Source organism: Tachyglossus aculeatus, chromosome 19 (assembly GCF_015852505.1).
Source record: "Tachyglossus aculeatus isolate mTacAcu1 chromosome 19, mTacAcu1.pri, whole genome shotgun sequence".
Lineage (NCBI taxonomy): Eukaryota > Metazoa > Chordata > Mammalia > Monotremata > Tachyglossidae > Tachyglossus > Tachyglossus aculeatus.
In genome coordinates this window covers 34,694,616-34,714,991 of record NC_052084.1, presented here as the reverse complement: position 1 = coordinate 34,714,991, position 20,376 = coordinate 34,694,616, and the positions used below count along the sequence as shown (strand labels likewise).

Sequence of the window (20,376 nt, the reverse complement as noted above, 5' to 3'; positions counted from 1 at the left end):
ATAGGATGAGAAATTGAACCAGCAGGGTAGCAGTTTGGATGGAGAGGAAAGGGCGGATCTTGGCGATGTTGCGGAGGTGAGACCGGCAGGTTTTGGTGACGGATTGGATGTGAGGGGTGAACGAGAGAGCAAAGTCGAGGATGACATCCTCCTCCCGAGATTGGGTCAGGAGCTGTTTGTGATCTGATTGTACTGTGACTACTCCATCACTTTTCACAGTGCTCGGTACATTAGAGAGTTTAATAAATACCATAATTAGCATTACTACTACAAGTGTGTGCATTCTGCAGTTCGTCATTAGTGTTCTATCAAAGTCGCATACTGAAACCATGCATTAAGGGAGAAGGTTTTGTACAGTAATAATACGTACAAAGCAGTAACTAGTACTTGGGAAAATATTTATTGAGCAATGTATATTAGCATAGAACCCATAGAAGTACTCGGACTTCGTTCCAATGCTAAACAGTAGCTCACATCAACCTACTTGTGTGTACCAACTCCAACATACTCTCCCAAGTGGAAGTGGTTAGTGCAGTGTTCTGTACGTAATGAGTGCTCAGTAAATACTATTGATTGATTTCTCTTCAGGATAGGGGAGAACAAGAGTCCTTTGTGGTTTATATCTGATGCCACCCAGGCAGTTTTGGATTACCAGGAAGTGACATATCAGGCTTCCCTAGTTTAGAATTAGACAAATAACCAAGAAATGGGAGAACCATGATATAAGCACAAATGATAACATGAGGTCTCTCTGCTGGGCTCGCCTCTGTAGATTTGTTTCTCCATCAGAAAGAACATTAATACTATATGACATCTGAGAATTAAATTAGCGTAAAATATTTTACAGCATGAGATAAGAGTATAATACAAGAGACATAATGACCCCACTGAAATTCAGCTAGAAGTTACTCATTTAGACAGGGAAGACAACTAGTTAATCACCGCAGGGCAAATTAGATAGAGCAAATTGGTTTGCAACATTCCAGAGTCCTGGCTATGAAAAGGAGTATATGTCACTAATTAGAATGAAAATACACTAAGCATTCAGTTATCTAAAGAAAGTGCCAGGGAGAAAGACTGTCCCTTTGGATAAGATGTGGCAAAGCTTGAGGCTGGGATAACACAGGTTGAAGACTGTCAGTTCTGAGAAGCCTCTGGGAGGGGGAAAAAAAAAAAAAGGAACTGTGACATGGGTTGCATTCCAGAATGACACAGTGGCTCACAATAAAAATAATTGGAGTTCTTTGTGATTTTCCAGATAGCACCACAAATGAAATATAAATAAATGATTGATCATTCTTGGTGCTAAAGCTCAAAAGAAGATGTCTGCCGAATAGCCTTATTTTGGATTTTTTTCTTTTAGTTTATTGCGGCAGCATGTGCAATAAATATTTGGACTTTTAATTTATCATTGGAGATTCATCTGAAAGCATATTTTCTGGCCTTAATTAGCGTGCATTTGCTTAATTGTCATTCTGAACCCCATGACTTCCAGTTTTTCACTAACTTGAACAATGCTATCTTCTGCTGTTTGCACTTTAATTTAAATTTCTATTATGGTTTATGAGCAGTAATAAGGTCCTGTTTGAATATTCATCAGCCCCTGAATTGTGAGCTATGAAAAGGTGCTTTCTTTTACGTTAATGAAATTGGCACGGCAAGGGACTGATCAGTTGTGACATTTGATTGGAGGCATCCAGTGAATTTCCTTATTGTTTATTGACACATCTTGTCCAAACAGCTCCTTCACAAGTTAGCGGCGTCATGAAGGAAAGAGTACTGCAAAGGAGCGTCGAGCTTTCCTGGCAGGAACCAGAGCATCCCAATGGAGTCATCACGGAATACGAAATCAAGTACTATGAGAAAGTAAGTGAAAACAGTGATGGAATTCTTCTTCTGGGCACCTTGTGTAGCAGATCATACTTGCCGAAGAGAGCCATGTTTCCAGATCATGTCTTTGGACCCTCTTCCAAATGCAGCATTAATTCTACCCACTTTTAATAGCCATCACGTGGGTACTTTGTTTCACTTATAATAATTTCATCAGCTTGTTCCATTTGTACCTTGTCCAAATGAAAATAACGGACCTTACAGCATGCCTAGCTAGTATGTTTTGTTAAGAATGAGATCCCAAAATGCAAGGAGGATTTCATAGCAAAAAGGCAAAAAGCCCATCACACTGTTTATCTTTTTTAAAAATGACTTATATTTTATTTACTAATATGGTTCTTAGCTGTTGGACTCAGGCCATTTTACTGAGCTAATAGAAAATAAAGGAACTTGCTCATTTAGTGAACGATCCTAAACTATTTCTTGTATTTGTGAAGGTGCTATACTGGAAAATGTAACTTCTTTTAGATACATTAGCTTTATTCTTCTGCCCATAAAAATGGTGTTTAGGATTGCTAGAAGACATTCATAGCTGACCTGTAGTGAGAAATGAGAAATTGCTCTGTGTGTGTGTGTGTGTGTGTGTGTGTGCGCACACGCGCTCAAACATATATAAACTGAATACATTCATTCATTTATTGCCTACAGATAGATTTATAGGAAAAGATGAATAGAAGTTATGTAGGCACATGAATCCTCTTGATAACAGAATTAACTGTTGGGTTTTTAAGTACGTGATTTACTAAATTTAAGGATCATATGAAATTGTAAATTATAACTTCATCATTTTAGAGATAAATTGTTAATTTTCTTTTCAATGCTATTTTAGAAATATGTGGTGGGTTTTCATTCTGGATTGAGTCCTGTAGTTTAACTGGTTTGACATATTTTCATGGCACTTTTTCATCCTTTGTCAAGAGTCAAAAATTTGAATTTCTGTATTTTTATTTTCCAAAAGCACTCACAAGTCAGTCACTTGATTTTATATTCAAAATTTAAACAGTAGCATGATTCCCATTTTACAGATGAGGAAATTAAAGCATAAAGAGATGCTCAAGGTCTCCTGGCAGGCCACCAGGAAATCTAAGACCAGAATTCAGGTCTCCTCATTCCCAGACCTGTGTTGTTTCCACTGGGCTACATTTTGAAGATTGCCTCCGTCTCTTCCCCTGCCCCTTTCAGATCAATTATATGAAAGATGCTATTATTCATTATTCATTACAATTTATACATATATTATATATTACAGTTACATTCCCCCCTTCTAGACTGTGAGCCCGTTGTTGGGTAGGGACCGTCTCTATATGTTGCTGATTTGTGCTTCCCAAGCACTTAGTCCAGTGCTCTGCACACAGTAAGCGCTGAATAAATACGACTGAGTGAATTTGATCGGTGAAGGGTATTTTAGAACCAGCTCTAGAAATTATATTCATCATATTATGTTTCGCAATGAAGCAGGATCTCTGATCTGAAATAGTACAAATCAAGGTGGATTTTATGCACATTTCATATTTCTTAAAGGACAAAAATCAATTGCAGTTTGCAAAAAGTAATTAGTGTGCCATCCAGTTCTGTCATCAGGTACCACAGATGTCATACACTTGGACTCCAGGCCAACACATCTGGGTCTCTGAATATGCTCTTTTGGTTTCACAGGTAGCCGCAAGTGTATTTGTTACATAGACCCATCTGGCAGCACCCTTTCTTTGTTCTTTCCTGCCAGTGAAGATAGGAGAAATATTTACACAATTGTTGACACATCCCCTCAAAGTGGAGTGGCCAAGCCACGGGAGAATTATCACAGAGTTAAAAATAAACCTTACTCTACATAAGCCATTTTCTACTTCAGCCTGAAGGCTCTTTTGTAGTATTTCCTCTCTGTAAATGAAGCAGGACTAGAGCTCTCTGAATGTAATTATAATCTGTTTTACGCTTCAAACTGTACTTTTTAAGAGTTGCTAAAACTCATTTCCCGTTTTTCAAGATAAGATATTTTCAGAGCCTTATCCAACTCATCCATGAAAATTGGGTTTAAAAATTGATTGACAAAAAAGTAAATAAGGTTTAAAACAGAAAGCTACCCACTTTCTAATCAGTGAATAACTTTTTATGCTGCTATTTTAAAGCAATAAACATATCCTCTAAGAACTATGCCACAGAGCAAACAATGAGGAGGATTTGAGTTACTTCTCACTGTTTAGCTAATAGAAAATGTGAGTCTATTTATGGCTAAATCGCTCCTTTATCCAACCCGGAGGAAAAAAAATCATCAAAGAGATGGCCTCGTAATTGTTGTAAAGGCAGTCATTTACTCTTTGTAATTTTATGACCAAAGGCATGTGCTTCCCATTTACATTTTATATCATCTTAAGAACACCTCAATATAATGCTCCACAGGGTCCCATGGAGTCTTTATGAGAGCAGCATGGAAAATTGAAATAAATGGCTGCAATTGCTGACAAATTGTTCAGTTGCCACAATAATGAAATCTGCCCTGTAAATATTGTTTCTAGGATCAAAGGGAACGGACCTACTCAACAGTTAAAACCAAATCCACTTCCGTCTCCATTAATAATCTGAAACCAGGAACGGTGTATGTGTTCCAGATCCGGGCTTTCACTGCTGCCGGTTATGGAAATTACAGTCCCAGACTAGATGTTGCTACACTAGAGGAAGCTACAGGTAAAATGTTTGAAGGTAATTACCACCTATGGTTCGGATTCTCACCCTCTGTAACTCTGTGGTATGATTTCCAAAGAATTATGTGAGGTGAGGATCTGGATCAACTAGTATTTACAGATATTTTAGTATCTCTGCTCTGTACAGGTATCAGAAGAATTGAAAAGGCTGTGCCTCTTGGTATTTTATGCATCTATGATAATAGTTTTGGTGGAAGGGAAGTTATTTTAACTTTATCAAGCGGTCTTATGGGGAAGTACTAGAAAGTTGTGGAGTAAATTGAAAGTAAGTTGAAGTACAGATAGTCAAACTGATCTCCAAATTTGCCTTATCCAGGAAGTAAAAGGATTATCTAGCCTCAAGATTATCTATGAGTATCAAAAGGAAATCAAGTGAACAGAATAATTGATTAATTTTTTTAGTGGAATTTTCCAATGAATATATTATCGTGTATGCAGAATCCATAAAGCACCTTTCCTCTGATGGGCTTACAGCACTATATAAGAACTTCAAATTTACAAGTCATAATATGCATCTTTCACAGATTAACCTATGGCCCAAAAGCATATGAAAGAAATCAGGACATGGCAGGTTTAATAAGCCAATCTTCCCCTTTGTTCATGGCTGAACTCTGAGGTTCATGAGACTGGGTAGATGATCATTTGTATGTGCATGTATGTGATGAGGAGAATCCTCGAGGTTTCCAAATGTTGTAGAGGACTAAAGATTTTATGAATTTATCTACCCAGCTTATGTAAACTTCATAAGTACATGCAGGTCAAGCTCCTACAAACACGTATCAACTTCCTGGGGACATGTCATTTAAATTTTTAGAAGTCTCATTTATAAAAAGAGTTTCTACGAACAACTTTTTGGGGTATATCAGATTGTGCTCAAACAACAGGACATTTCCATTGAGGTGTAAAAAATGTGTCTAAATTATTCAGATAATTTTTTAGTTAAGACAGTCACAGTGTCTCTCTGTGGCTATCTCTGTGCCTCCTTTCTGCCCCACTCTTTTTATTTTGTCTCTCTCATTTTTTCAGTACACATTTCTTTTGCTCTGTGTCTTCCAGTGGCGTGACCTGGTGGCTTTATAATTGTTGGGTTACTAGGTTCTTTAAAAATATCAATAAATCACCATTCCATTTTCTATTCAGTTTTATAATCTCGATCCCTCTGTGAAACTCTTAAGAGGGTAATTTCATAAAATAAAATAACATCTTTGGATAAGATAGCTATATTGTGGTCATTGAACTAGTTTTAGTAATTATTTTAGCCTCTTCTAGGTCACATATTCACTTAGCTCCAAATTATTTTCCCCAGAATGAGTGTGTTCAGAGAGCTGTTGATTTTTGTGTGTCTTTTAATTTTTGTATTTGATCACACAAATTATTTCTAATTTGAACTGTAGTCTGGTCTCTATAGCTAAAATACAGGTGTCAGCTCCAGTTGAAAAATGACTTTGTAAGTGTTTTGTAACTCACAGAGGTGAGAACGCAGTCCTGAATAACAGAGCACAACATTGCAGTTCTTCTAAATATTTTAAACTCCACTTGGGCAGTAGAACATCTCATCACATTAATTTCCCTTATGCAGAGAGCACTATTTTGCTGCAGATTAAAGATGTACTTGAATCTTTGGGGATCACTTGCTTTTTTTTTTTTATCTCATGCTAAATATGTCAGCTTACAAGAGCGCCAACATCACATTTTTATTATCTTGGATCTGATTTCAAATTCCATATCTCAGAATAGATACAACGGTAGTCTCACAATTCTTGAAATTTTCTGAAATAGCAAGAACTCTGATCTCTGGGGAAAATCCAGTGATTTTCTACATTTAAAAATCAACCTGGTCTGTAGTGCAGACTTTTATTTTTTGGTTCAGTTATTTTCTCCTACCTTTTGCTCAGGCAGAAGTGTGTGTCATTAACGTCTCCACTCTTAAACCGCTGACCAAATGCTTCTATTCATTTTGTCTACAGCATTCTTTGTTCAGGATGACCAATCAGCAATGGTCTTCTTAGCTTTATTTCATTAGGCAGGAGACGAACTGAGATTCATATTTTAGTCTATTAGAAATACAAACAATATGATTGTATGATCCCCAAAGAGCTAATCCAGCCTGCCCAAAGTACAATCTGCAATGGGTAATCATCCCTAACCTTTCTCTGTTTAGATGAATGAGGCAAGACCTCCCCGCTAATCTGAATTTTATATGATTGTTTTATTCCGTTTCCATTTCCGACCAAAGGAGGGGGGAAATCAGTTCAGTAGAGTATATGCCGATAAGCAGCCCAGGATCTGATGTTAGGATGGTAGTCTTTAAGAGGGTAGAGTAAATTGAAAGGCATATGCCCCCACCCCTAACTTTTGTTGTTTAGTCAAGTCATCTTTCCGTCAAAGCACCTGAAGGGGACCCCCTGTTTGTCTAATTTAATGCCACAGCAGCATCTTAAAACACTGCAGCCCCACCAACAGATCCCATTCTCACCTCTTTTGTTTTTCCACAGGGAGTTAATTTGAATCTTATTAAAACATTGATTGAGGTGTGAACAGTTAATAATGATTGCTCGGTGAATGAGGAGCTGCATGGCCGAGTGGTTAGGCCTCGGAGTGAGAGGACCCGGGTCAAATCTCAGCTCTGCCAGTTACCTGCCGTGGGAAGTGGGCAAGTCACTTCACTTCCCTTTGCCTCAGTTTCCCCACCTTTAAAATGGAGTTCAGCCATTCCTGTTCTCCCTCCTACTTAGACTGTGAGCCCAGCGTAGGACAGGGACTGTGTCTGATCTAACTAACTTGTTTCTACCCCATTGTGTAGAAGAGTTCTTGACCCACAGTAAGCACTTTACAAATGTAATAATACTACTGGTAATAACAATGTGTCAAGCACTTTGCTAAGCACTAAGGTAAATACAAGATAGTCAGGTCAGACTCTGTACCTGCCTCATATGAGGCTCTCAGTGTAAAAGGTAGAGAAATCAGATATTTTATCCCCTTTTCAAAGATGAGGAAACTGAGACCCAGAGAGGTTAAGTGACTTGCCATAGATCACTACGCAGACCAGTAACGGAACTGGGATTAGACCCTACGTCTGCCAACTAGTTAATCCAATGGTCTTTCCACCAAAACCATTAAAACACAGCCTCAATTTTGAAATTATACCATATAAGATTGTGGTGTTTTGAATGTTGGTTGAAACCTGGCCATTACAAGGAGTGCCAGTAAATGAGAATTTTGCTGGGTAGAGAGGAAACAAAAGCACACTTCTAATGCTTGGCTGTATGATTATCTCCGGATTGAACCGAACGCCCTAGAGCAGGAATTTGCTTTCTATTTTACATACCCGCAGTGCATTAAGGTTTCACCAACTAAGCAGGTCTCAGGTCTGTGAGCATTGACTAGGAGAACTCTGATGGAAATCATGGTTTTTGCAGGGAGTTTGTCCTAGCTTGTCGGTCATGTGACCTCTGACCCAGCCCAGAGACAGAACCATGCTCTAAAAGCTGCCTTTTTTGTGTAAAAGGCATTAAACATCTTTTGGCTCTTCTATCCAGAAAACAAATTTGGCATTTAGGTGTCTATTTCTGATCTTCTAGTCTGGACAAAGATGAGAGATGCCTCAAGTGGCAATACTTAACTCCAGGTCTCAGAATAAATGAGGAAACATTGTTGAAGTGCTTTGAAAGGAAAGCTATTTTATAAGTATATGGTATTTCATTACAGTGGTTAATATGTTTATACATGATTCGGGATCCCTTAAACCACAAACTTCCTCAAATTCAAGAAAACACAAATTTATGACTATGATTTTTCTATAGAGGCTGCATATAAGGGAAGATTTTATTATTATTATCTTCACAATAATTATTATTAATCACAATAATAATATTTTAAGTGCTTCCTACGTGCCAGGCTCTGTCATTGGCACAGGTATAAATCTTATGATCAGATTGACCCAGTCTGTGCTCACAAGAAGCTCCCAGCCTAAGAGGGAGCAAGTACATGCTTGTTCCATTCAAAAAATTAGAAACGCAAGGGAAGGTTTTCCAAGCACGTCAGTCCCATTATAGATACACAGGAAAGCTCAAAGAGATGTAAATTCCAGTTTACCATTTACCTCAGGTCAGAGTCTCACTAGAGACTGTTTCTGAGGCTAATGGGATTTGGGAGCCCAAGTTGAGCTGTGAATTAGACCCTCGGGAAGCCACGCGATGTGTGGAAAAATAGCTCCAACCCGCATGTGCATAAATCTTTCCATCCACACAACCTCCCCACTCTCTCGCCACCCATAGTATATGCAGAGAGGTGGAAAATACCCCTGGAAGCACTCTCTGATTGGTTGTTTCTGCTTAGATCACATAAACAAGGGCCATCATTTAGGTGTTCTCCAGGGACTGAAACAGCAGGTGCTAAGCAAGAATAGTGAGTAACACCTTCGGCTCAGAAACTGGAGTTATTCTCGCTCTTTCATCAGTTCCAGAGTGTATTCCCAAACCAAGAACGACTGACAGTAGACAATGGACAGGAAGGGAGGGTTTTTAGTTGCTCCCTTGGCAAAGCTTGGGTGGATGTGTGTGTAATATGCTGCTTTCTCTAGGGATTTTGTCCCTTGCCTCTACACACAGTACAAAGTAGTTTCCACTTTACCTGCTGCTTCAATTACCCCTCCGGGCCCAGAAGGCTGGTGGTTTCAGACATAGCTAATCTGTGCAATGACAGCTCTCGGAATTTTAAAGACATCTTGGCTTAAGAAATGTGGCTGGTTTCTTTCCTAACCAGATTGTCAGTGGAACTGACCAAATGAAAATAAAGTGTTAACTATGATTGGGAAAAGCATTGTTAGATTTGTCTTCAAACTGTCCCTGTGAGGTAGTGCTAAAGAAGTGGGAGTACTATTTTGGCCCAGGTCACACAATGACATAGAGTTAGAGTTCCGTTTCTCCATAGATTACACTTAACTAAGTATCCAGAAACTGAGTTCACCAGTCCACCTCTTACTCTATCTAATGTGGTTGTGTTATCAGAAACGAACCTTTCTCAACAATGAATAAAAGGTGCTTTTCTTTAGACTAGCCTTATTCCAGAGTAAATACATGTAAGAAGTTCCCAATTGAGGAAGTAAACAGATTATCACCTTGTTCTCCTTTAGAGTTGATTTAACCTTTCTAGTCCCTTCATCGCTTGCTGAGTTATTCTGTGGGTCTTCTCTGTCTGCAGCCACTGCAGTCTCCAGTGAACAGAACCCTGTCATTATCATAGCTGTGGTTGCTGTGGCCGGAACAATCATACTGGTCTTCATGGTTTTTGGCTTCATCATTGGCAGAAGGTACAGTACACAATTGCGCACATGTTCTGCTCATATATTAGGAACCCATCACTGTTCAAACAGTAGTAAGAAAAAACAAACCCAACTGTTACATGAAAATCAAAACTTTCCAGTCTTGATATGCCTAGCTGGATTATGCAATACAGGATGATAAACTAGTGTATGTTTCTGAGATACCGGAGATTGGTTGTTTTTTTTTCCTGCTTTACAAGTGGTAGATGGCAGGAGTTGTTTGGTGGGTATGTTATGAAAGAAACCATTCAAAGCTGCCTGATTATTTCCTTCTTTTCAGGTCATCACAGAGAGATTTGAGAGAGAAATATGTTTTCGGTTTATTCTCCGGGATTCTTATTCCCCATTATTAGATAAGATAAAGATTGCTGGCTGGAAATGTTCTGTATTCTATTCAAAGCTCTAAGGAACCAGCTGTTGCATAGATAAGACTTTTGCTACTGGAAATTCAAATATAGAATGTTAAACAGTAACTTGGATTACGACTTTCTCTCTTGCAGGCATTGTGGCTATAGCAAAGCAGACCAAGAAGGAGACGAAGAACTTTACTTTCATTGTAAGTGTTTAGCTTCTTTCCCTAGATATCGTAAACCAGTTATTATAAGGGTTTGAGGAGGAGGGGATAGTCACAAAACTGTGTTTCTAAAGCCACTTAAAGTCATTTTAGAAAAAACGCTGAAAATGAGAAACTTGAACACCACTTGAGTGGATGCTAGAGTTGGAAATGGAAAAAGAATCTTCCATATTTGAAACCTAAATACTAAATATACCATTTTTTTCATATCAGAGATGGTCTATACACATGTAGGATGCAAATTTCAGGTTTTGCATATCATTTTCCTTGCCTGCTTGCTAAATAATCAGCCATATACTCCAGAAGGTTCCCTTGGGGGCTGCTACATTTGAAGGTTAAACAGACCAGTAGCCCAGCCACTACATCAGGCAAGCTACTTGCTAGGAATGCTACATCGCCAAAGTAGTTGTCGGACAATAGGATTTATTGAGTGCCTACTGTGGGCTGCACACTATAATAAGCACTCGGGAGAGTGCAACAGAAAGGTGCACCCAATCCCTGCCACTAAGGAACTTCCAAGTTGAGACCTATCCTCCATTTTTGTTCTTTTACTTATACATATGTGGTCTTTAAATAATGACTATAATGTATTTATTAAGTGCTTACTATTATGTCAAGTACTGACAGAATAGATTGGACAAAGCCTCGCACAAGGCTCACAGTTTTAAAAGGAGGGAGAACAGGTATTTAATCTCCATTTGACAGATGAGGAAATTGAGGCCCAGAGCAGTTAAGTCACTTGTCCAAGGTTCCACTGAAGGCAGTTGGCAAAACAGGCCTGGAATCCATGTCTCCTGATGCCTCCCAAAGTAGTTTATATACTATGTGGAATACAACCAATTTTAAGAACTTGCATTTAAAGCACCTACTGTTAGGCAAAGTGGGTAAATTCTTCCGGTGGGAGAGTTCCAGGATGTGTGATAACCTGCCGTATCATATACCTACCTAACCTTTCATCCCTTCAAAACGGAGGGGGGCATGGAAACACATCAACTCTCTCCAAATCTGGCACACCCTCCTATTGTTAGCTTCCTCTGTGTGCTGTAAAGAAGCACTTTTAGGGCCTGTAGGAGGCTTGTGTCCATTCCATTTAGGTCTCAGGCCATATCTGCCACTCATGTTGCTAGGTAGATGGTAGAAGACTTTATCAGAAACATGGGAATCCTGGGCAAATGAAGTTATAAATTAGGAAGACTATCCATTAATATCAATTTATACAGGCATAATATAGGCCTGCAAGCTATTGTGCCATCCATTTCAGTTTTGACATACCATTTTCTGACAGAAGGCTAGTATCCATTCCTCTTTTGTCACTTTCATAGCAGCAACAACAGCAGTTCATTCTGTTATCCAGTCACTATCAGGTTTCACTCACTACATCTATTCTGACGCTACTGCAGATAGGTAAATCTCCCAGAAATGTTCCTCTCCTCTCCTACTTTTTGGTTTGTAAATACCCTTACAAAGAGTAGCTATGAATCTTTTACCCCGGGTCACTATGTAACTCATACAAAGAGGCACAGAAAACAAACCAGAGAATTCAGTAGCCAAAGACCTCTCTCTAAGTTCCATAATGATTTGAAAGATGTTTGCAGCGGGACCCAGGTAGGCAGAATGAATGTGCTTTAATCTTCGTATTCAAGCCAAAACATCAGAGGTTTTTTTCAGAATTTAGCTTTCTTGGGAACTGCAAATTGTTTTTTAAAAGAAATTACTGGTACTTACTGGCCAAAGAGTTCGGAAATAGATAACGTAACTGTTTATAACGTGTTGTAAAAAAAAATCCAGGTACTCATAATCTAAAATCAGAAAAAAAGTCATAAAAGCAGTTTAACCTAAACTATATTACTGATACTGTCATGGAGTATGGTAAATTGAGCTTTTAGTCAGGATGTGCTCTGAGATCTTTTTGATAGAAAAGTTTGACCTTTAATATGATTTGTTAAACATATTCAGAGTGGGGTGAACTATAACACTGTGGTGACAATCCGGTATCCCTCTATTCCTGAAGAATCCAGGCCATTTTTCCTCGGTGCTAAGACACACGAACGAATTCTCCCAGAAACTTGAAAAGCTCCCATTTTCACTAACTTTTAGAACCTGGTATTTCATAGAATGTCCCATCTTTATCCCAAATTCTCTCAGGTCACCGTGGCCCCAAATGCTGTGTTTAGAGGGTAAAAAAAAAAAAAATGCTACGGAGGAGTTTAGTGAAGCAGATCAATTTACATTTTGTTTCCTCCTACCCAATTTCTATCATGATGCCTTTGAATCCCAGCCAGCCCCTGTTTCACGTTGGTACGCCAAAATAGCTTTTGGTCTGTCAAAATGTTTCATGACAGCTTGAATAAAGAATCATGAGACCCATTTGAAGTATACATGGCTACCTCCGATCCAGACCCCTTATCACAACCACGAGAGAATGGCTCATTCTCCATCTGCCTGCCTGAAAAAACAATATAGGAGGTTAACCTATTGTTTTCTTCCCTCTCTTTTTTTCCTCTTTCTCTCCCTCTTCCTCTCTCTCTTTTATCTCTGTCTCTCTCTCTCTCTCTACTTCTCTCTCTCTTTCCTTTCTTTCTTTCTTCTCCTCCCTCTCACCCCCCCCCCCTTTCCTTCCTCCCTCCCTCTCTTTGCTTCTTGTTTTTTTGTTCAGGTTTAGTGACAAATGAGCATCTCTCCGTTCTATAAGCTGCAGTAGGACAGCCGTTTTTAAATACACTAATCAAATTTGGATAAACTAAATATACAAGGAAAATCCTAGGTTTTGGGTGGGGCTCTTTCACACTTTCCCTTGTACTTTTTCTGCTTCATTTCTGTTGATTCTTAATGTTTACCTTCTTGAAAAAAACTCTATGGTTATCTGCTTTAGAAACATAAATACAACTGTTGCTCCCTGGGTGTAATAATTATAACAGTGTGTAATTCTTACTTGAGACATTTGAAAATTTCAATAAAAGACTGTTTGACAACTTTGTTAAATGATAGAGATTTTGTTTAAGCCGGGGTCCAATGTATACATTTTATTAGCTGGCCAGAACAACACTGTTATTTCATATCTCTGTCGTTAAGTGGATGGGTTATTTTTGAGATGCATGATTGGCACTGTGTTGGGTTTAATGGGGCACACTTATTACCTAGATGTTCCTGGGTGCCATTTTAATTCTTTTTAGTTCCTAAAGTCCTTTGGGTTTGTGGGTTGGCGAGTAGGGGACCATAGTCCATATCCTCATATTCCTTCAAAAGTGTCGCATCTGTGGCTATAAAGTTCCCAGACTTGCATTCCAGAGTTCTTTCCCGGACTTTCTCCCTCATGGCCCAGGCTTGAGTCCAAATACTCCAGATTCTTGCCCATTCTACCACTTCGATCTGTGCTATATAGCCTGAGGGGGCCCGCAAGATGAGGCCTAAGCCGAATCTTTGGGATGGCCCTCTTTGCTCCTCAACCAACACTCAGTGCCGCTGAGTTAATTGTCGGGTGAACGTCTATACAGGTCTTCTTTCAAACAAACCAGAAGGATAACTAAAAGACCCAAAACGCTCCTCAGGGCCTGCTCAGAGCCAGGAGACCCAACCAATCACCTAATCTGGTAACCGGTATGGTCGATGTCCGTGTTTTTGATCCAGAAAGGAAATATCCCAGAATAGGCTCTGAATGGGGGCCAAATCGTGCCACTAGAAACGGGCGTACACTCCGTGCTCCGGTCTTGTAAAACTGCTTCGTGTCTGGTGATGTGGGATCCAGGTCAAAGTTCCAAGGAGCACTCTGCATAATGAAATTCCTGGGCTGACTGCACAATAAGTGCTTTGCTTCATCACAGTCATGCTTTCTTACATCATTACAGTTAAATTTCCAGGCACCAAAACCTACATTGACCCTGAAACCTATGAGGACCCAAATAGAGCTGTCCATCAATTCGCCAAGGAGCTAGACGCCTCTTGTATTAAAATTGAGCGTGTGATTGGCGCAGGTAAGGCTGCTGTGGCTTCTTTCTTCAGCTGTTCCATTTAGCCAAGATCGAAAGTCATACATCATAATGACAGGCGAATAATTATATCTCCAGCCTAGAACTTTTGCATTTACCGGAGCTGATAGATGCAATGAAGCTGCACTTTCCTATGAAATCCTTTTTTATTTTTAATTTTTCATTTTTCTTTTACACCTGTTGGTTGAGAAAGCTCAGGACTCACTGTTTCACCAAGAAAATAGAGGCAATATGTTCATATCATTTTACTTAAAACAACTGGATGGTAGTCATGTAGAATACACTTTTCCTTTTCATGCTTTGCAGTGTTCACGTTTGAAATTTTGTTCCACATCTTTGCATTCATGGGAAGTGTCAGATTCTTCAAGCTCAAGCCACACAGATTTTTGTGGCAAGAGAGCCAATACTTTAATTTGCCAGAAATGCTTTTTTTCTTCTTCTCTCAAGTGACTAAATTTCAAGAAGAATTAGATGCTATGAGAATCAAGAAATCTGGCACACCTGTTCATATGACCAACAAGCCGGCTTTGTAACTGGAAAAAAACAAAGATTGTAGTGTAGAGAAAACAGTGGTAATGGAGAATATGTGATTATGTGTTGAAAACACATTACAAGTTATGCAGCCAACTTTAAGTCCACAAGGATAGGATAACTGGATTCAGGATAAAAAGGTTTTCTTTATCCAGTGTTTGAGATGAGAGTGTCATGAAGGTAATTAAATAGTTAATTGTGTGGACTCTGTGACTAAAGTGTTCTTTGTCTAATGGTTTTATCTGTAATCCATATCTTTCATTTCACAAACAACCTCATTGTGTCTGAACTGTTTTAATCATATGTATATATATATAGTTTTACATATATTTATCTATATATAACAGTTGATCAGGCAGCTGGAATGAAGTTTTCAGTATAACCTCTCAGTTTTACCGAACTGTTGAGTAGAAACAGCTTATTTTAAGTAAAATGTGCCTTTTCATATAAAATAGGTCACTGTACCAAATTTTCTTTGAAACACTGAACAGTACGCGGAATTCATGCCAATGAAAATATACCTGCCTGCCTCTTTTATCCAGGAGAATTTGGAGAAGTTTGCAGTGGTCGTCTGAAACTCCCGGGCAAGAGAGACGTGGCAGTAGCCATAAAAACGCTGAAAGTTGGCTACACAGAAAAACAAAGGCGGGACTTCCTATGTGAAGCAAGCATCATGGGACAGTTTGACCACCCAAATGTTGTTCACTTAGAAGGAGTTGTTACCAGGGGTGAGGCCTTTAGAACTGTTGTGTGGCTTTTGAACTTCATGGTAGAAATCAATGAATCAGTGTTGCTTTGAGTGCTTGTGGTGTGCAGAACACTGTACTGAGCGCTTGGAGAAAACAAGGCTAAAATAGGTTGACATGATCCCTGCTCTCCAGGAACTTGTGATCAAATAGATGAGAAAGGCATTTAAATAAAGCACAGGTAGGAGGAAGCAACAGAGTGTAAGTACATGAGTGCTATGAGGATGAAAGTGGGGGTTCTTAGAGGGTGAGGATGTAAGTGCGTAACTGATACAGAAGCGAGGTAAAAGAGGGTAAAAAGAGGAAAAATTAGCCAAGAAAGGCTTCCTAAGAGAGAGGTGATTTTTGTATGGTTTTGAAGATGGGGATAGTGGTGATGTTTCGGTTATGAAGTGCAAAGGAATTCCAGGCTGGAGGCAGAGCATGAACATGGAAGGGGTCAAAAGTGAGAGAGATGTGATCGAGATATTGTAAACTGTCTGCACTCTATTCATACTCAATAAGTCAGCTCACTGATGCATAGGTTTATTCTTTCTTAAGCTGATAATCTCCTGATGTGTAACTAACTAAAATAGTACCTCATTTAGGCAACAGTGTGAGGGGAAAAAATTAAGAGACATGCCTGATTGAGATGAAGACATTTGATCTATGCATTTTTTAAAAAACTCTCATTTAGCTACAAAGTCTACACAGAAAGATAAGATTTCTTTATATCTTTTCATATTATCCAGTGTCACTTTGTCAGAGTCCTGTTCGCACAGCAGGAGTCAGGAGAACACACTGACATTTTGATTTGTACGGTTTAATTTTGTGAATCATGACTGCGCTCTGCACAGACATTTAAAGACTTATTAGAGCTCAGTAACAGTGCTGGAGGCATTAGAACCACTCATAATCTCAGCCATTCAGCCCTTCAAAGATGCAATATGTATTTCATCCGAAAAAGGCTCTGTTTGCATAAGCTATGGTTTCTCAAACAATTTTTTGGTTTTTGTTCAGGGAAGCCAGTCATGATCGTAATAGAATACATGGAAAATGGAGCCCTAGATGCATTTCTTCGAGTGAGTACCGGGAAGACTTCTCAACTCTCCAAGTTGCTATGGCCTGCTACCGGTTTGACATAATAATAATAATGATGATAATAATAATAACAATAATAGTAATTGTGGTATTTGTCATGCACTTACTATGTGGTAAGCACTTTACTGAGTACTGAGGTAGATATAAGGTAATCAGGTCCCACATGGGGCTCAGAGTCTAAGTAGGAGGGAGAACAGATATTGAATCCACATTTTGCTATGAGGAACTGAAAGACAGAAGTGAAGTGACCTCCCCATGGTCACGGTCAGTGACAAAGCCGGAACTAGTAATGATAATAATAGTAATAATTGTGCTATCTGTTAAGCACTTTCTGTGTGCCAGGCCCTGGACTGAGCTCTGGGGTAGATAGAAGCAAATCTGGCTGGACACAGTCTCTGACCCACGTGGGTCTCCCAGTCTCAATCCCCATTTTACAGATGAGGTAACTGAGGCAGTGAAGTGATATGCCCGGTGTCACACAGCCAACAAGCAGTGGAGCCGGGATTTAAGCCCATGATCTTCTGACTCATAGGCTTATGGTGTATCAACTACACCATGCTGCTTGTCCAGCTCCTCTTACTCCCTAGCCCATGTTTATTCACTAGGTCACACCGCTTCTCAGTACACCAGTCTACTTATTCTGTTTTGCTGCCTGTCTCCCCCTTTTAGACTGTGAGCCCATTGTTGGGTAGGGACTGTCACTATATGTTGCCAAATTGTACTTCCCAAGCGCGTAGTACAGTGCTCAATAAGCACTCAATAAATACGATTGAATGAATGAATGAATAAAGTAATGTCACAGTGGAAAACGGGAACATCGGAAACACTGACAGATCAACAAATCGTTCAGTGCCATCAGATTAAAACGGGAGATATTGTTTTGGAGGAGGAGCAATTTTGAAGCATTTTAAGTGTTACGATGTGGAGAAGTAATAGTGGTTTTGATTATTGCCCCCGATCTAAGTTAAAGACAAGAAGTAGCTGAAGCTCTATATTATGAACATCTGCTTCAGACTAGCGTTTTATGTTTTCAGCATGGTGGAAGTCATTGTAAAGGACTCTCTAAATGAAGTCATTGGACTTCTGACAGTGATGGAAAAGCAATAATGTTGACCAACAAACGTATCATAAGCTGCTATTGCTCGGCAGCATCTTTCATGATATTCTTATTTAGGGAGTAAAGTCAGGAATATAGAATGATTTCTGAATTTAGCACAGTGCTTTGCACTTAGTGAATAATGGGTTCTGAGATTTTTCAAAATAGTGAATGAAGTGTTTAGTATGAACAATGAATTGTAAATTCTTAACATACACTTTTTGTCCCCCTGAGTAAATGCCATACAGAGTGGTACCGTATGGCAAAAACATCCTTGGATAGCATTAAAGATGACAAATCAGCAGACAGCTGATTTTATAGTCCATGATCACATATAGCATTGGAATGTTTAAACCTAGGTGGTAGGGGGATTCAAAAGCCTCACTTCATAGATTTGAACCTAGGAGAGAAACCCTACTCTAAAGCCTTTATCCCCGATCAGACCAGCTAACAAGAATATTAAGCAAATAGTAATGCAGGGGAGATTGCCTCAGAATGAATAGCATCAGCCAAACCTGCCTTTCTCCTTGTTATTTTTCAGCCTCAGCATCTAGGGATTCAGGACTGGAAGCTCTTTTCTAAATGTCTGCTCTGCCACTTTGAGGGAGAGGGCAACCTCTGAGCCACATAGGTTAAAAAATCACCATGGGGGGCATCAGGCACCAAGACTGGAATAGCTCAAGCAGAGTGATAGGCCTTCAGCGGTTCGTTTGTAACAAATAGAGTTTCTCATAAGAGGATGATGGCATCTGGCTGTTGAGAGCTATTAATTCCCTCACCTTTTGGTTTGGAAACCTTGGTCTTAATGAAATGTAACACATATTTCATGTTTGCACAAAGGTTACCTTGCCTTCAGATATGTTATCAAGAATAAAACCACAACATAGCCAAATATATTTTTGAATGCTTGCTTCTGTGCCTAACCCTAGCAATGCCAGTATACCTGGGCTTTGTCTTAGAGAAGAAGCATTTGGAAAGCAGACTACATGTTCACTAGTCTATCAGTGGTATTAATTGAGTGCTTAATGTGTGCAGAGCACTGTCCTAAGCACTTGGAAGAGTACAATACAAAGGAGTTGGTAGACAAAATCCCTGCCCTCAGCGAGTTTACAATCTAGGGGATTAAAATTCCCTCTGGCTCTTCAAAAGTGTGTAATACCAGATCTCCACTGAGAATAGAGTTTCCACGTATATACAGAAATTCCCTGTGTTTAATACTTCCCTCACAGTTAATAGTATGTGTTACACACCTGCTGTGAGCAGAGCACTGTACCAGGCACTTGGAATTGTACAGTAGAGTGAGTAATAATAATACTTAAGAGAAGTTGTTACGCTCTTACTATGTGCCAAGCACTGTTCTAAGCTCCAAGGTAGATACAAATTGATCAGGTTGAACACAGTCCTTGTCCCACATGGGACTCACAGTCTTAATCCCCAATTTACAGATGAGCTAACTGAGGCACAGAGAAGGTAAGTGACTTAGCCAGGTTCATACAGCAGAAATGAGGCAGGGGGCCAGGATTAGAACCCAGGTCCTTCTAACTCCGAGGACCTTGGTTTGTCCACCAAACCACATTGCTTGGCAGATGAGAGTTAAGGCCCCACACACACAAGCTTACCTCTAGCAGGGTGCCAGGATGAGAGAGGTTTATGTTCATTCATTCATTCAATCGTATTTATTGAGCGCTTACCATGTGCAGAGCACTGTACTAAGCGCATGGGAACTACAAGTTGGCAACATATACAGATGGTCCCTACCCAACAATGGGCTCACAGTCTCAGCAGATTTTAATTCATCTGTTGAGTTGACTGCCTGAAATGCCAGTGCTCTCTTCCTTTACCTTTCACTTGGATTTTGTTGGGCAGAAGTTGGGGTCTAGCCACGATCCCTGCTCTCAGGGAGCTGGCAAATTGGTGCGGGAGTGATAGCTACTAAAATAAATTAATAAATTGAAGGTAGAGAAATGTATTCATGAATCCTCAATCTTGTGGTCCTTGCAGAAACACGACGGACAATTTACCGTCATTCAGCTCGTGGGCATGCTGAGAGGAATCGCCGCTGGAATGAGATATTTGGCCGATATGGGCTACGTTCACAGGGATCTAGCAGCTCGTAATATCCTGGTCAACAGCAACCTTGTTTGCAAAGTGTCCGATTTTGGCCTGTCCAGAGTGATTGAAGATGACCCAGAAGCTGTCTATACAACGACCGTAAGAAACAGTTATATGATGAGTTTCCTTTCTATTACTGAACGTTTGTTTTTGTTTTTTTTTCTATTAGGCCAAGGGCCTAAGACTCTACCATGGACAGTGAGCAACGAGAGAGATAAATCAATGTAATGAATTTTAATACAGTCAGTTCCCCAATAATGTGGGGGTTACATTTTTGGAAAACCACAGGTTAAGGGAGGCTTGTATTATGGTACTCACAATTGACTGTGTATAATTGTT

At 39.6% G+C, this 20,376-nt stretch overlaps 1 protein-coding gene across 9 annotated transcripts in view; it reads left to right on the top strand.

Annotated features, from left to right (window-relative positions):
* EPHA7 (EPH receptor A7) overlaps window positions 1-20,376 on the top strand; it is a 184,640-nt gene that overhangs the window by 145,778 nt on the left and 18,486 nt on the right. For 3 of the 9 annotated variants that reach the window (XM_038760941.1, XM_038760940.1, XM_038760948.1), the window contains exons 6-13: window positions 1,742-1,866; window positions 4,404-4,587; window positions 9,792-9,900; window positions 10,413-10,468; window positions 14,332-14,457; window positions 15,546-15,731; window positions 16,749-16,810; window positions 19,927-20,136. In XM_038760941.1, coding sequence (XP_038616869.1) covers window positions 1,742-1,866; window positions 4,404-4,587; window positions 9,792-9,900; window positions 10,413-10,468; window positions 14,332-14,457; window positions 15,546-15,731; window positions 16,749-16,810; window positions 19,927-20,136 — 1,058 coding nt within the window. Of the gene's footprint in view, window positions 1-1,741; window positions 1,867-4,403; window positions 4,588-9,791; window positions 9,901-10,412; window positions 10,469-13,142; window positions 13,445-14,331; window positions 14,458-15,545; window positions 15,732-16,748; window positions 16,811-19,926; window positions 20,137-20,376 lie in introns of those variants that run through there. The other 6 variants (XM_038760946.1, XM_038760945.1, XM_038760944.1 and 3 more) reach the window with 4 other exon arrangements.